Source organism: Notolabrus celidotus, chromosome 1, assembly GCF_009762535.1.
Source record: "Notolabrus celidotus isolate fNotCel1 chromosome 1, fNotCel1.pri, whole genome shotgun sequence".
In the NCBI taxonomy this organism is placed as follows: domain Eukaryota; kingdom Metazoa; phylum Chordata; class Actinopteri; order Labriformes; family Labridae; genus Notolabrus; species Notolabrus celidotus.
In genome coordinates this window covers 27,490,996-27,503,837 of record NC_048272.1, presented here as the reverse complement: position 1 = coordinate 27,503,837, position 12,842 = coordinate 27,490,996, and the positions used below count along the sequence as shown (strand labels likewise).

Genomic DNA, 12,842 nt, shown 5'->3' with positions numbered 1-12,842 from the left:
CAGAGGTACTCTAATATAAACCCGTATCTCTCCGGGTGCAAGATTTAAAGAACAATACAACTGGCAAAATCAGGGAAACACTCAAACTCATATGCCGCCATTATAAGGGCAATCTCATCCTCGTAACTTAGCTGGCTGATTTTACTACCAGCATTAAAACACTGTTTAGTGTGTCTCATAATGTTTATATTCTGAGAAGTCCCACTGGTCCCTCTCAGCAATAAACCTGGCCGGACAACATTCTGGAAATTAAAACTGGATTTTAACAACAGTAAGGCGAACAATTACGATTCAAATCTCAAGAAAAAAAACTGATTTTGATAACGGAAGAATACAATACATCAATGCTGGTTCCTTTTTTCTAAATCTAATACTGTGCTGGCATGGCATGACAGCGTGGCACATTTGTGGGACAATATAAATGAGTCAAGTGTACGCGAGCCAGCTCTGTGTCCCTGTTTCCAGCTTGGCCCAGTCAGCAGCAGTAGCAGCTGATGTGAGTGAGGGAAAGCTCATTAATCTGGACACATCAAGCCAGGTTCAGTCCCACCTGCCTCTGATCCTCCCACTAAAACTGGGACACACCTGGGAGTTCATGCACCTGCTGTCAAGGTCATCAACACAAACACACAAATGCTTTCAGACACATGGGCATGCGTCAGCGTCACTCCCATGCAGTTATGCTTGGTGTTAAATAGCAGGGGAAAGCAGAAAATGTGATGAATGAGAACCAAGGTGTCAAACTGGATCTGTGCCACCTGAGTGGTTTTCTGCTACACCAAAACATAGATGTGCATACTCTCTATATTTACACTGAATTTACTACAAACATTTTGAGAACCCATACTGCATACTCTCTGACTCCCTTTCCATCTCCTTCTCCCACTCTTTCGCTCATCCTCTACTGTGCTACGGCTTAATTACAATATTCGTGTGCTAATTAAGGGGGTGAAGCAGGTTCTCTCGTGTTGAGGAGAACAGGGGGTACAGAGAGGTTAGCCTGCTATCACTCATCCCTGGCACCGATGAACACCAATTATTATTCCTCACTCTCTGCCCACAGCCCCTCTCCTCTGGTGACCTGTCTACAGGCTAACAAGGTGCTCTACATGGTATACATGTGTTTTTGACTTTATACACCCTTCCGTTTGAGTATCACATGGGCCTTTTACTAGGGGTGCAACGATACACAAAGTTCACGGTTCGGTTCGGTTCAAACCTTTTTCGATACAGAAAACTTACTTATAGTTTATTGAAATTACCAACATTTATTTCAACTCAAAAGTACAGTTTTTAAATTAAATTAAATGTATCAGGTGCAGCTATACATGACACATGTTCTGCTGTGCATGCTTACTGCATACTGCGGACACTGCTGTCTCTAATTGGGCTTTTGTCTTGTTGTATAAAGCAGGAACTGCAGTATCGGTGAAAAAGGTTCGTGAAGGAATCTTGTAATGATGATGTCGGCGTAAATGTGTTGTCATGTTTGCTGTATTTCCACCGACGTAGTTTAGCATCGTGTTACACTTCCGACATACAGTTGTATTTTTGTCCACGATGCGCTTTCCATCAGGGTAATATTTAACACGAAAACCAAAGTAGTCCCAAACGCCAGATCTGAAAGATGGTGGAGGATCTTCGATTTCAGGTAAAGGTAAAGCATTCGCCATGTTGCAACGAGCTAGCTTCACATGCAGCTTCTGTCTCAGCAGCTTAGACTGAATGAATGTGGGAGGAGCTCGCAGTTCAGTGGATCTGCACTCGACAATGCAGCCCGGAGTAGTCGAGCGCAGATCCACTGAACTTTCAGCACAGAGTGCCTCGTCAAAAGTTGATGAAATAAATGTAAAATTTCGTATTGTCCGATTCATAGGCGTACAGAACCGAGACAACTGTATCGAACGGTTCAATACAGATACATGTATTGTTGCACCCCTACCTTTTACGTATGTCTTATTTTTTAGATTCATTAATTTAAGGCTATCACAGGATAGGAATTGTATTTAAAATTGCTTTAGGTGATACAATTGTTTGGGTTAACAACATTTTGAGAACATTTATTTGTATTCATGTTGTACAAAAAAATAGACACATGGATTTTTGGTTGAGGACAAAACTCTGCTGCAGCAGGTAGCAGGCAGTGGGATATGTCAGGATGCCACAGCTGGCACACATGTGCCTTCCCTTCGTGGCTGTGCTTCCTCTGGCAGGCAGAGCTGTTGTCTTTCATTACCCCAGGCTGTCTCAATCCCCCCTGAGTCCCGGCTTGGAACGGTCTGGTGTACCATGGTGAGGTGTGGCTCAACGCCAGGCTGTCCACCAGGCTGCTGCCAGCTCTAAGAAGCACTGTATTGTCGTTGATTAGGACATCCCCTAGACTGCTTTAAGGACATGCGTGCCCACAATCTGACTCTATTAGGATCTGCAGAGCCTGGGTGGAGATAGAGGCTTTATTTATGTATTTCAATGGGCATTGGGCTTTATATGGTCTGGGATGCTAAATTATTGTAACTAGCCAAGTAGTATCGGATCCAGGAGCCAGGCAACAAAGCCATTGATTGACTGTGAGCAGGTTGTGAAGCAAAGAATACAGATACACACAGGTGGTGGTGGTGATTGACTGTTTGATGCTAACGTTCCAAATGCTCAAACCAACCTAATTAGTTTTTACCAAGATAACGCTATGTTTGACCCTTCGAAGACTTCAGAGCATCCTGGATTGTCGTGCATGGGCCCCTCAAACCGCAAGCAAGTTTTCCTGCTTTCTTCAGTAGATTATTTTCATATAGATTCAGTAAGGTCAGACATTCATTTTTAACAGTTTTTCCAGCTTTTTCTTTAAAGGATAAGCAGATCAGAAAAGTTATTATACCTTCAGTGGCTTTCAAAGTTTTTAACTATCTAATATAATCAACTACTCAAATAGTTACTTTGCAAAGGTTGGTACAATGTCACACTTTTGTGACTTTAGACTATTGTGTTAGAATGGTTGACCTTTAACCAGCTCCATTTAAGCAGTTATACAGTTTATTACTCCTCTTCCATCCCCTTAATATTACATTTGAGTGACTCTATCAACTAGCTTGCATAAGATGCTGCTAGCTGACATTTTCTTTTTTGTTAACTGAAATTACATTTATGGTGTCGAGACAATTTTAGAATCCTTGCCTGATACAACTAGCCCTGCAACAATTTTATCAGGCAGTGTTGTAGTCTATTCACCAAACCTCAAATCTGAGTTTCTAGTCTACAATTTGTGGGATGTGAATGTGCATGCAGGTGAACACAAGCTTCAGGCCTTGATTGCTGAAGTTGGAGTCCAAGCCCAATTCATCAGTGAACAAGTCGAGGTCAAGCCAAGAGCCCCGAAAACCTGAACTTAGGTCGGACTTGAGTCTGAGTCTTGGACTAAATAAGTACAACACTTAAATCAGGTTTTGGGGAATACACAGCCTCTTTTCACCAGTAGCTTAATGAAACCTGACATGATCCACTGCTGTAGAGTGCCTGCTGCCTGCTATCTGGCATTGTTGTTTGTATCTTTTTGTGACATGCTGGAGCCAGACAGTCTGACAACAGCCTGCTCATCATGCTTCTATTTGCCTAATCATGTTATGTCTACTGTATTGTGATTCTCAGTTGTAGGATTAACTCAACTTTTGCCCAGCCTTGATGCTGTCTTTATTCCAACAGCTTTATCCATATGTGACTCACAGCGGTTATTTATCCAGTATGTGGCTGTGAGCTGTTTGCGTAAATGTGGAGGCGCATCTAATCAAGTGGATTCTGAGTTCATATCTCAGATTTACCTATGAATCTGAGAGGCTGTCTCTGCAATGGGATTCAGAGAGAAGCGTTCAGAGAACAGCTCTTGCTGGCTTGTGTTCCCTTCAAACCGAGTCGAGCTGTTTTGTCCTCAGCCCAACCATAGAGACATCCCTGCGAGGGATGAAGAGAGGAACAAATGATGAAGATGGAGACAAAACAGACAAGTCTGCATATTTTTAGCTCTAACTGGGAAAAGATGTGAAAGGAGAAAATAACTGTGCAAACTTTTACTGTATTATACTCCCATAATCCCCAAACTGCAGCGCCTTTGTTTATAACTATGGATACGTACATGAGTATTTTATTTCCAAAGTGGATGTGAAACTCTGGAATAAAATGAATTGATTTTAATTTAACTTATCTTGAATTAAATTCAATCTATTAGAATCAAAAGGAGTAAATTTAACCCAATCTGAACTGAACTGAAACTCAAGTCAGGGTCACTGACACTGAGCATTAGAGGGTCATAGAGAGTGAAGTCAAAGACAGAAAAGGAGCAGCCATAGCCACAAGCCCATTTGAGACAGATTGTAAGTGACAAGCTAATAACTGTGACCACTAGTAGCCTGGCAGGCTGGAACTCAATCCACAAACGACACAAGCAAGATCAAGTCTCTCACTCATCTGGCCTTTTTTACCCCCTTTTGAGTGTTTCTTAACAGCACACCTAGTGAAAATACAAACTTAGCTTAGGTACCATTAATCAACCATGTTTTACTAGAAAACCACTGCTACACTTTCTTGTTTCACATTGTTCTACATGTTCAAGCCATTATCCATTATTTCCTCCACTATGTTCCTGCTAACATAGTCTCACTAAAGTCCATTTGCTTACGAACCAAGAGCGGCCAGGTTTTTCCCCCTGCCCCATGTGCTGCTTGGCTTGACTTATCAAGTGGATAACACTGAGTGCCTTAAGCCATTTTGCTTTTTCTTTCTTCAGTGTGCTGGATGGTAAACTACCTAATTTGGTCTGCAAAGAAAAAAGGATCGGGTTTTATTGTTGGCGGAGCTCTGTGTACAGGTGTTTCCATGGCCTCGGATGGCTTTCAGCTTCTGCAGATTTGGTCTGTGAGGCTCAGGGCCTGCGGGGGAAGGGGGGGACTGTTGTGGTTGTATTTCCTGCCAGTGCTGGACTCTAATCTAACACAGAGATTTTCTGTTCAGAGCTTCTATAGGACTCATTAGAGAGCCCTTTACCGGCTTGTATGGGCAGCCACTTTTGGACACTAGAGTGTGGCTCACGGTGCGTGTGTGTGTGTGTGTGTGTGTGTGTGTGTGTGTGTGTGTGTGTGTGTGTGTGTGCGTGCGTGCGTGCGTGCGTGCGTGCGTGCGTGCGTGCGTGCGTGCGTGCGTGCGTGCGTGCGTGCGTGCGTGCGTGTGTGCGTGCGCATGTATGTTTTGTGCACATGCACATGCACATGTATACTTGGTGTAAAAGTCTGAGTGTTCCACCTGTTCCCACTCACTGAAGCATTAGCGGATGTGCATGTGTGCACTAGAAGGGCCATAAACTCAAAACTGCTCTCAGATCAGTGATATAACCCTGCAGGAAAGGGTGCAGCAGCCACACCGCCCACTGTGTGATAGCTCCACCTGCTGGATCAGCGCCACTCACCTGACCAAAGAAAAGGACGTCCATCAAAACTCCAACCTATTAGCTTCTTTCAGCCATCTGCTGCTTTTTCTTAGTTGATGTATGTGACCGGATCTAAATGAGTCTACAGAGAAACACATTCATATAAGGCTCAATATACCGAGCACTCTATGAGGGAAGATGATATTGATATTTAATTATGAACCAAATAAAAGGCAGCCAGTATTGATTTTTCATTAATAGGGTTGGTTCTGTGCAGATTAACATGTCTGTGCACTTCATAATGACTTGGAGAGGTGCTAAATGACTCCAGCTGTGTGTTTCAACTGCTCTCAATGGTTTGACTGATCAAATAGTCAACCGCATCCTTCACGACTGAGAAAAAAGGCTGGGAGGGAGAGAGGAGATCTGGAGATACAAAGACATGGGCAGAAAGAGAGACAGAGAGAGAGAGAGAGAGAGAGAGAGAGAGAGAGAGAGAGAGAGAGAGAGAGAGAGAGACAGATAGGGGGCAGACAGGAGTAGAACACTGAGCAACCTAGATGTGATGAGAAAGATAGGAAGAGATCAAAAGAAGCTGAGAATGAGAGTTAACAAAGAGATCGTGAAAAAAAACAAGACAGAAAAAAGTAAAGGAAATAAAAAAGCAAAGAAGCAGCCACATAAAAAGGAAACTAGAACTCCCACATCTACACCTACAAGACCTCAACCTGCGTGTTCTTATTCCTCCGAGCTATCTTTGACACCGGTGCCACTCGCCATCAAGTGGTCAGACACCATGACCCCAGGATGAATACAGCGAAAAGCGTGACCCTTGGATGAATACCACAAAAACTCACCAAGCAACAAATGAGGATTAGATCATCAATAGGAAGTATTGTGGGTGCTAGACAAAGGAGCAGGGCCTGAGCACAGTGCACTGGCTTGTCCTTGACGCGCATTCTCTCTCACTCCCTCTATTTGCTGTAACATAATGGAGGTTGGAGCCAAATAGATTAATAGAGAGAGAAAGAGACCACAAAGCAGATAGGATTATGCTGATAGGGTGGAAATACACACATGCACACACGCGCACACACACACACACACACACACACACACACACACACACACACACAGAGGGAGACAGAGACAGTCCTCCTTGCAGTGGAGAGTCTAGGGACTGGCTGAACTTTCAGCACCATGGACAGCGTCACAGTGCTGGGATGTTGATGCACTGACTCTCCTCCTCTCTTTTACACTGCGTTGTCCAAAGAAAGCCTTATGTTTGATGGTGCTTCTTGTTGTGGTACTATTGCAGTGCATACTGCAGCAGACTCTGGGTTGACTCTTCCTCACTGTAACTGGACTAAATAAGGCCCGTCCACCTCCCTGTATTATCTGCAGCGCTGTGGTGCAGCTTAAAGTGGCGGAGCCTCCATTAAAATGAATGATGATTCAGGTCTGTTCCCAAAGCAGAGAGCCAAGACTTTAAGGCAATAATGGATGGGCCTTTTACCAACATGCGATCCCTTCCTGCAACTTTGTGTATGTCAGTTTGTGTGTGTGTGTGTGTGTGTGTGTGTGTGTGTGTGTGTGTGTGTGTGTGTGTGTGTGTGTGTGTGGTGTGTGTGTGTGTGTGTGTGTGTGTGTGTGCGCGCGCGCGCGCGTGTGTTCTGTTTCCTGTTTCCTATCTGTTATTGAGCGTATAAGGTGTTCTAACAGACTCCAGTTCTTTTACTCCAGTGAACTGTGAAAGAAGAAAAGATGTGAACACTTGACTGGTTGTTTGGGATAATTTGAATTCATGCATTTATTCATTATGGCTCACTGTGTCTCTGTCACATGGCAAAAACTGTCATGCATCAGTTGATTTGTGTGTTCAGGATTGTGGAACCATTTTGAGTACCATTCTTTGAGTATGATTCCTCTTTTTTTCTTCCTGCAGAAAGTGTCCCAGTACACCATCATCGTCCAGGCCACAGACATGGAGGGCAACTTGAACTTTGGCTTGTCCAATACAGCCACAGCGCTTATCAGCATCACTGACATCAACGACAATCCCCCAGAGCTGACGGTCAGAACGGTGAGTGCCAACTGTCCCAAAGATAAAATGAGATATTTCTAACTGGAGGAGTTAGCCTTTTCAAAAGTCAAGGTGGTAGAATGAAATACCTGTCCCTGCCATATAATTTCCACGATGTCCCCTGAAGACTAGGCTAAAGAGTTGTATGCTACACTCCTGCCCCATGGAGCCCTTATGCTTCATGTAGCACATGAGAGTAGATTGTTCTCAGGTGGTGTGGTCTTATTAAAAATATATATATCAGCCTGTCTCTGTGAAAGACAAGAATCATAATATTAGAAAACATATCACCTGATCCCTGCGACTGACAAAGATAATGAATATTAAAAAATATATCACCTGGTTCTATAGCGCAAGAAAAATATATTGCAATAATAATCTGTTATTTGTTTTCAGAGAACATTGAGATGAGAGGGATGCATAGTAGCAGACATAGATGTAGGATAAGGACACACTATATATGTGAAATATAAAAAGGAACTGTTACTGAAAGTTCAGTTTTAGAAAAGGGAGGAGTGCCTTCCCTTCCTCCCTCTTTCCTTCTTTGTGTTTTCCGTGCCAGCAGGGCCTCTGGTGGCCTGGGTTTGTCTACGGGCATCTGGCCCTGGTCCCTGATACCTTCACATCGGTCTGACAGGAAGTCACGCTACAGCACACTTTACTGTTGCAGTGTTTGTGGTCAGGTAGGGAATTGTTTCTTTTTTAGAGTCAGGGTTAAGAAAAGTTTTTGATGAACAAACAGAAACTAAAAGAGAGATGTACTTTAATGTTGCTGATTTCACAGCTTCCCCAGCAAATAGCTTCCGAACAACAATCTCAACCTGGTCAGGACCAAATTAAATGTTGACCACATCATGGCAGACCTACAGGAATGTAGCCGCTCTTTATATGAGAGCTTGGGTTTCTGAGATTCCAGAGAGAGACAGATGCTGTCTGCAGACGAGCTCAGTGGCAGAAGCAGCAGTGTGTCAACTTCACACACTGTGATCCCTGTCTCCTCCGCCGGGCCGTTTGCAGCGTACATGCCAGTACAGTTCCAGCCGCGTGCTCTGATAAGAGCTCCCCAGTTGTCGGAGGGAGGGGGGGCTCACAGAACAAGCTGCTGCTCAGCTCAGAACTGCTCCAAACCCCGTCTGTTGTGCTGTATGCATCACCGTCTTTACTGGTGGGTAGCTGAACCAGAGTCCTCCTGCTAGCTTGAAAATGGACATGCTTCCTTGCAAGGGGTACATAAACATTTGTGCATTGTCTTTCATATACACAGTATGCTTCATGCCCTTACATGTGTATTCACATGCTGTGAGGAATTTTGGTCAGCTCTTTGGATTGCATGAATTTCCCTAGGTCCTCCGGAATACATAGGAGCAGATTTGGCTGAGCAGTAAAGGAGCAGTTGACCATATTTCTTATTTTCTATGACTCAACGTAGTAATGAGTAAAAATAAATAAAGATATGTTTTGTTGTACACCCCTTACTTAGACACAGACAAAATAATGTTCTCCTCCAGATGTCTTTTCCTTAGCTTTGTCAACCTCTACTTTTTATTTTGCTTCCCACACATGCAACTCAATTCTGAGCGCTTCAGTAATTATTTGTGCATGACAGACGTGAGAAGAATTCAATGCGCTCTATGGGAGGCATAGAGAAAACATAAGCACGCTAATTAAGTGAAATTGCTTGCGGGGGTGTGAACCAAGCTGATATATATTCTAATTTTAAAAAATAAAAAAAGCCAGATGTATTATTCATATCTCCACATGGGCCTGAAAGTATCGTGTAAGTGCTATGTTCTTCATTACACGATAACTTAAAGGCAATGGAAGACTACTGGCCACAATCTATCTAATCGTGTCAACTAATCAAGTGTATCATACAAACCCTTGCTTAAGTGTTCTCAGAGGTTTGTTTTTCCATTAAATATGGTATAAAGCAGGGGAGTTTCTTGGAGAACTCATGGGTTTGAAGGTTTGAACACGGAGACACACTGGCACACAGATCTAACGAACAAAGACTGAGTGCTATTTGTGTATCACCTGTAGAGCTGCAGCTTTCACACCTGAAAGAGTCAGAGTGCCATTTTCCACTATCTTCTTCTCCCACTTTTCGACTTTGACTTGCGCTGTTGGGCTGTTAGAAAAAGCCTCTTGGTAGGCTGTATGACATAGGAAAGACAGTGAGAGTTAGTGCGTACTGCCTGTAGTATTATCTTTACTGCAAAGACATAAAAGTCTGCTTAAGTGGACTGGTTTCATTCCAATAATAGAAATCTGGATTTGTTACATTTATTCATATGTAATGTTGTCATAACAATTTGGTGTTGTTTTCAACACCCCATAAAGAGAAAGAAGAGCTCATTTTGTCTTGTTTAGCAGCAGCACTGCAGTCTAAAATGGAACATTTTCATTTGCTGAGTCAATTTTCAGTAAGAAGGTAGTAGATTTCCCCTGTTGGGCACTGCGCTGAGATACGGATTTGTTTTCTAAAATGATTTGGGGTCTGTACAAGCACCATACCACCACTGATGTATCCTGGTTTGACTGCAGATCAAGTGTTGAAGTGCTGGCCATGTCTATAGACAGTTTAAATGATGAAAAGCAATACTTTAGAGATAAGTGAATACATGTTAACCTCTTTTTGTTTGGTTTTGTCCTTCATAAATGTTTGATGAATTGATGGCAAGGTTCTTAAAGACACCCTGAATGTGTTGCTGATGATGCTTATGCCATGAGGGGTTTGAATATAAAGTAATTTTCTTCACAGGGTCATTAATTGTTGGCCTAATGTGACCCCACTTCATCCTGCCTGAGCCTTTTGTCTGCCAAAGTTTTTAAGTAGACGTCACAACTTCTGCAAAAGAAAATTAGATTTTCTTTGTAACTAAAGAAAAACGGAACACTTCACCAATAAAAGGCAGCCTTGCTTGTTTTCAGGAAGCTAAGGTTAAAAAAATAGACAGATTTGGTTAATGGACTTATACGTCACAAAGCAGAGGACCATTAGTTTTGATAATTCACCATCAAGCAGTGTCTTGCTCAGGGACACTTTATGACTACGCAAGCTGGGATCAAACCCTCTGATTGAGAGGCATCTGACTCTACCACTGAGCCACAGCTGCCCCCTGCTACTGTGGTACTGTTACTGTCATCAGTGAGACGGGTTGATGAGTTGTTTTTTACCAGTCTCTTCTTGCACTACTTGTCTGCTTTATTCTGAGAGTTTTTCAGTCCATCTTTCACACTGAATAGTGAAAGCAGCTCACTAAACTGAATAATCTACCTGGTGACTGAAAGAAAATCTGTCCTATCAGTCATAAGAAAAGATTCTTCTTTTTTGAAAGCTTATAGACCATGAAAACAACAGAAACACAAATAATTTGATTGAAATTAGCTGCAAGAAAGGGGTGCTGAGCCATGAAGCTTGGAAAGTGGCATGAGGCCAGATTTTCAATCAAACGTATTAGTTTGAAGCAGCAACTGCCCCAGTGTAGTGCTATTCAGAAGTAATTTTGAATTAGAGATGAACACCAAGGCTTGAAACATGATGCATCTACTTGTGTATGTTCTGAATAGCATGAAAACAGCGGTGCAAAAAGCTAGAGTTCTATGTTACTACACATATTCAGTCAGAATTAAATGAAAGTTATGAATCAGTAAAGTCCAGCAACTATCAATCACAGTTTTCTCTTTACTTTTATTTGTGGCCACAGCATAGACTGTATGATACAGGGACGTAGTCTTTGTGACGTCACCCATTTGTTTCTGAAGAAGAGTTGAAGCCTATCATCAACGGATGCCATGTTGGAAATGCAGACTCTAACTTTCGGTCAACCCAGAAAGAAGCAAAGAGGCGGGGTTGAATTAAGGCATTAGCCTCCTTGCTAACAGCTTTGTTGTTTTATATGTTTTATTTTGGACCTGAACCTATTGGGGACTTTACAAGTTAATATCATCTCAAGGTTTTCTTTTAGATGGTGTGCTTGATTAATTTCAAAAAGAAAGTACATAAGGTTTGTGAATAAAACTCAACCAAACCTTTTGTTACAACTCCATCTAGGTTTTATGATTCTTTCTCTTCTTGTCTCATTTGGCAGAGTAGAATGAGGTCTGGTAAGACAATTACCAGTTGAATCTTATAGACACAAATGTCTTTCCTACTCCTTTGCAACAACAAAATCCTTCAGAAACTCGAAGTCTGTGTCTCTTGTGGCTTATCAATGAGTCCACATTGCATTTTGGAGAAAGTGGCCATTTTGGAAGCACCCTCCCTTACAGTCAGGCCCATTGAGCAGGCCTCTGAGAGAGCATTTTCCATTTGGTTGGATGACAGTGTGGCCCAACAAGCTGGGAAGGTTTGCGTTGGTGTTTGTGTAAAAGCTTGAGGTGAAAATGAAATAGAGGAGCCCCTGCTGCAGGGACCGAGAGTGTATATTTAATTTATTTTGTGCTTATCAGCCTGGTCATACAGCAGGGAATAGGACGAGAGGGGGCAAGGAGGGAAAGGAGGAATAAGAAGAGAGGAACTGAGTAGTTTGGACACTACTTCAATCCAATGATGATGAAGCCATTAAAGTGAACAGCAGCTGGCAGACACACACCATAAACAAGTTAACTCTTCACAAGAGGAAACAAGGATTAGCTTCTGACAATAAGAGCTTTTAGTGTGTGTCTGTCCATCTGTCTGTTTATCTGTCGGTCTACCTTTTAGTGCAAGATGAAGCCCTTTAGAGAGGGACATGTATCCTCCTGTGCAGTAAAAGCTTCATCTCCGGGTGCTGCAGCTATCACAGAGTTTACTCCAGAGTTACTTCAGAGGGAAGTTGTGTTAGAGTGCAAAATAATGAAGATCATTAGTCAAAGATTATTCCTTCCACAGCCTTAATTACAGTACTTATCTAATTGCTTATTAAGACCTAGATTTGGTGAATGCACAGAATCTCATTTAAATGAGTAAACAGTTAATTGAACAAATCCATTAGTTAAAATAAAGTGTTTCATATGAGCAGACGTGGAGGGGAATAAGGGACAGCATTAACATAATAGAAGATATGATTCTCTATTATGCAAGTTTAAACTAATATGTTTCCTTTTTACTTCCTTTCCAATCTCTGTAATTTGTTCCCCATTTGTTTTGTTTCTTTCAATTCATGTTTCAGTGTAATGAGCGTTACGGGCATGACCCTAAGAGCAGTTTGTTTTCATAATAACAATTACAGAAAATACTCAAAGATTGATGATTGCACAAGCAAACATTTAGAGTCTCAATAAATCAACTTATTAACATTCATTAGCCCACTGCTGGAAAAAAACATCACCATAATGTTATCCACTCAATCCTCCTCTGCTATCCCC

General features: G+C 42.3%; 1 protein-coding gene across 2 annotated transcripts in view; it reads left to right on the top strand.

Annotated features, from left to right (window-relative positions):
* cdh4 (cadherin 4, type 1, R-cadherin (retinal)) overlaps positions 1-12,842 on the top strand; it is a 265,554-nt gene that overhangs the window by 232,638 nt on the left and 20,074 nt on the right. For both annotated transcript variants that reach the window (XM_034686336.1, XM_034686407.1), the window contains one exon: positions 7,356-7,493. In XM_034686336.1, the coding sequence (XP_034542227.1) occupies positions 7,356-7,493 (138 nt within the window). The remainder of the gene's footprint in view (positions 1-7,355; positions 7,494-12,842) is intronic.